Source organism: Poromitra crassiceps (assembly GCF_964638095.1).
Source record: "Poromitra crassiceps genome assembly, chromosome: 1".
Lineage (NCBI taxonomy): Eukaryota > Metazoa > Chordata > Actinopteri > Beryciformes > Melamphaidae > Poromitra > Poromitra crassiceps.
Genome location: NC_139623.1, coordinates 97,540,500 through 97,545,139, shown reverse-complemented (window position 1 = coordinate 97,545,139; position 4,640 = coordinate 97,540,500). Strand labels below are relative to the sequence as shown.

Here is a 4,640-nt window from a genome sequence, read left to right as displayed (position 1 = left end):
CCCCAAAAGACATTCATAACCACTCCCATTCATAATTTCTCACACCTTCTCCAGGCCTGGAAAATACTCATTTAAAATCCCATGTCTTTTCTGGGAGTGAAGGAAACCTGCATTTTAATAGTTCAAGATTATTCTTCACGCTTGCATGACTAAAATGGCTTCACATTTTGTTGTGAAACAGCTACCAAACAGAACCCAACAAAACCTGTGAGAAAGGGTTAATATTACTATTTATTGGTAGCACATCAAACGTTTGTACAGGTGCCAACACTCTACACACAGTTGGTGTACTAAAACCTTAGCGGTGACCACGGTCAAACCAGGAAGGCTCAGGAGATAATCATGAGTAAATATAGCAGTTGAGTGTAATCCACTTCGTGCTATTTCATTAGCCAATGAGTTTCAAATGCTCATCTCATGCTGTGATGGAGGAGACAGCTGACATCAACAGTTTAGTTTGTTCCCCAGAATAAATTTATTCAAGTTAGGATCATACAAACCTATTGAATGATAGGAGGAGGTATCAGATTTAACAGGAATGACATTGGTAAAGAGGGTGTGGAACGTTTAAATGATAAGATGCACAACGTACAGTAATTCCCCACAGCTAGTAGTGAGACACTATTGTTTGTTCCCATAAATAAGGCAGAATGCAGAGTCCAGAGAAATGGAAAGTTGTGACATTTAGCCAAATTGGACCGTGATGTTAAAAAAAAGATTTAGAGGACTTTCTTCAGCTCATCGTACAACACCAGCACGAAGGCGCCACCCATGCCTCTGAGCACGTTGGACCAGGCTCCTTTAAAGAAAGCCTTGCCACCCTCATCGCGTGCGATCTTCCGCCAGCAATCCATGGTCCCAGTGTACATGATGTCCGCTGAGAAGGTAAGAAAAAGGTAAGTGAGATAAAGCTAGCTGGAATAAAACGTACTTCCTTAACAAAAACCCAAGAGAAACATAAGCTCTATACCAGTGGTTGGTTCTCAATTTTTTTTCACACCAAGGACCCCTAAACTGACAAATTAGACCACAGACCCCCAGTTAACAAGATTTTGTTCCAGGCTCCCCCATCTGATATGATTTTTGCTTTTAGGTGTTTTATTACATAAAGCATAGTGAAAATAAGTTGTCTCCCTTTTTGCTGGGGACCCCCCTGGAACCCCCTCAGGGACCACTGGTGGTCCCCAGACCCCACTTTATGAACCACTGCTACTACTTAGTTATACTGTAGTTAAGAAAGTTGTCTAATACACTTCGAAATGAACATGTGGTCCTTCATCACAAAGGCTCCAAATAATACAAACAAACTCACCTCCTTTGCGTCCAGACTGCATCATCATGCGTCTACGGACAGTGTCGAAGGGGTAGGAGGTCAGGCCAGCAACAGCTGTCACAGACTGGGCAATCGCCCAGCTCACAAATATACTGGCGTTCTTGGGATCTGGAAGCATACCTGCAAGCAGGAGAATAAAGATTACAGATCTATTGATATACACCCCCCTTGCAGAACCATGAGTGTCCCACTGTAATGATCATCGTACCCTTGGCTGTGTCGTACATTCCAAAGTATGCAGCCCTGTAGATGATGATGCCCTGCACAGACACCCCGAAGCCCTGGTACAGGCCTTTTATGCCATCAGACTTGGAGATTTTAACCAGGCAGTCTCCCAGGCCCTTGAACTCTCTTGCCTCTCCTGCCTTTCCGACATCAGCGGCCAGACGGGTTCTGGCGAAGTCGAGTGGGTAGACGAAACACAGAGAGGTGGCTCCGGCAGCACCACCAGAGGCTAGGTTACCGGCGAAGTACCTCCAGAACTGGGTGCGCTTGTCAACACCATCAAGGAAGATCTTCTTGTACTTGTCCTTGAAGGCGAAGTTGAGGGCCTGGGTGGGGAAGTATCTGATGACATTGGCAAGGTTACCTCTCCAGAAGGAAATGAACCCCTGCTCTTTGGGGATACGGACAATACAATCCATGATACCCTTGTACTGCATATCTGCGGTGATTTGCTTGCTGGCATGTTGGACCTGTAATAAAACATAAAAAAATATATATATATAATGAATGTTGGCCATGTAACAATCACAAGTTCCCCTTATTGTGACCTTGGCACCTGCCAGCACATCTATAAAGCTGTTCTGATATCCACCAGATCGCAATCAAAGGTTGAAATGAAAATGATAGTTGACAGCTGATGGCTAACGTTAATACTATGCTGCGTTGTGAACTACAGATACAAAAAATAAAAATAAAATAATTTGTTAATTAAATTCACAGACCATCTAACGTTATCGCAGCTATACAAAGGTAACGGAGAGAAGAGATTCCTAGTGAGTTTGAGGCGTCTCATTAGGGAGGGTCAACCGAATGAAATAATTGACCCGGCTGTAAATGAGTTTCGCCGGGCCTTGGTACAGCAATCAAACCTAGCTAACGTTAAAGCTATGCAGTACATTAGCCATCATGGTTATTTTATCGTCATTTTCAGAGAAGAGAAAATAAAATCGGCAACTCATTATAGTATAGTTGCCTTACAAGTCATTGGTGTTGAAAATACTCAAGACAAGGTAATATCCATTTGTACATTATGTCCCGTTTGTCCTTTGTTAGCTACGCTAGCTAAGGTTAACGTGGGAAGCTAACGTTAGCTGTCAGGCTTGTGTAGGTCATTTCACATCCCGTGATGACCTCAAGTTCTTGTTAAGCGATTCATTCACGACACACGCTAGTAAGCTCATTTAAAACACATGTATATAGGTACCGGTGATGGTAGGCGGCATAGATCAGTGCAAAAATGTTCAATGGCAGTTAGCAAGCTCCCAGAAGCTAACGCTAGCTAGCATACTTCCTGTGACATTTCTGGTGAGACGTCCGCGGCATACAGGAAGACATACCTGAAGGAGAAGCTTCACTCTCTCGATGGGTGCAACGGCTGTTTTGGAGATGGCAGCGGAGATGCCACCAGCCAAGAAATCCTTGGCGAACGAAACTGCCGTCTCATTCATTGTTGATGTTTTTAGATGCCTTTCAGATAATCAATACACAGGAATCAGGATACTCCCACTGCCCTCTACAGCGGATAGCCTCTACACCGACGAAATGGCCGATTGTAAAGCCGCGTTGGAGTTTTATCAAAGTGAATAGGCTCGCGATACAACACGGGAACTACGATGTAACGTCATTGGTCAGTCAGTCAACGTGACACGTTATGGTTAATGATGTCACCGCGTTGCGTAATTCCCCTTGCCGTAGGCGAGTAAAGTCAGAGCTACAAGAGGAGTCAACGGTAAATCAAATAAATCTAGTCTCAAAGAGCTACGCCCGTAGCCAAACAGCCTTTACAATCAAAACTATTGGCTGTGACACCATTTGCACGTGTAGCTGCTGTATGGGGAAACGGTGCTCAGGCTAATCTCGGTTGAATGAATCCGATTAGGCACTGGGCAGACGCCATTTACACCTTCAAAAAGAAACCTGATCCATGCTGGTTGCTTGGGTATCTTGACTTTGCCACACATACATGATAGTAGTCGTCGATAAGCAGCAGAAAAAAACTGGGTAATAACGCTCTAGAATACAGCCCGCAAATAAGCATGTAACTAGAGGGTAACAAGATCTGTACGTGGGGTACAAGGAGTGAATTTAGACTGTAACTAGAGGGTAACAAGATTTGTACTTATAGGTTAATTACGGGGTACCACACTGTACTTATAGTGTAACTACGGGGTACAAGGAGTGAATTTAGCCTGTAACTAGAGGGTAACAAGATTTGTACTTATAGGCTAATTACGGGGTACCACACTGTACTTATAGTGTAACTACGGGGTACAAGGAGTGAATTTAGCCTGTAACTAGAGGGTAACACAAGATCTGTACTTATAGGCTAATTACGGGGTACCACACTGTAGCTACTTATAGTGTAACTACGGGTAGGCCTACAAGAAGTGAATTTAGCCTGTAACTAGAGGGTAACAAGATCTGTACTTATAGGCTAATTATGGGGTAGGTACCACACTGTACTTATAGTGTAACTGGGGTAGGCCTACAAGGAGTGAATTTAGCCTGTAACTAGAGGGTAACAAGGTCTGTACTTATAGGCTAATTACGGGGTACCACACCTGTACTTACAGGGTAACTACGGGGTCGCGGGCTGTATTCTGAAGCTGTGTCAATTCACCCACACTTACATAGTAACTACAGTGTAACTACAGGGGTGCGGGCTGTATTCTGAAGCTGTGTCAATACCCCTGCACTTAGTAACTGTAGTGTAACTAGAGGTGCGCAGGCTGTATTCTAAAGCAGGGGACCAATTCTGTACTTATAGGCTAATTACGGGGTACCACACTGTACTTATAGTGTAACTACGGGGTACAAGGAGTGAATTTAGACTGTAACTAGAGGGTAACAAGATCTGTACTTATAGTATAACTACAGGGTATAAGACTGTAGTTATAGTATAACTACGGGTTAACAAGAGTGTAGTTATAGTATAACTACGGGGTAACAAGACTGTACTTATAGTATAACTACGGGGTAACAAGACTGTAGTTATAATATAACTACGGGGTATAAGACTGTAGTTATAGTATAACTACGGGGTATAAGACTGTAGTTATAGTTACTATAACTACGAACTGGG

General features: G+C 43.4%; 1 protein-coding gene across 1 annotated transcript; it reads right to left on the bottom strand.

The window, feature by feature from the left end:
* Positions 1 to 213: 213 nt before the first annotated feature.
* LOC310773446 (ADP/ATP translocase 2) lies at positions 214 to 3,101 on the bottom strand. The gene is made up of 4 exons (XM_083633330.1): positions 2,896 to 3,101; positions 1,542 to 2,028; positions 1,313 to 1,453; positions 214 to 877 (listed from the first exon to the last, which is right to left on the bottom strand). The coding sequence occupies exons 1-4, from the start codon at positions 3,004 to 3,006 to the stop codon at positions 720 to 722; spliced, it is 897 nt and encodes a 298-aa protein (XP_083489456.1). The 5' UTR covers positions 3,007 to 3,101; the 3' UTR covers positions 214 to 719.
* Between the last annotated feature and the right edge of the window lie 1,539 nt (positions 3,102 to 4,640).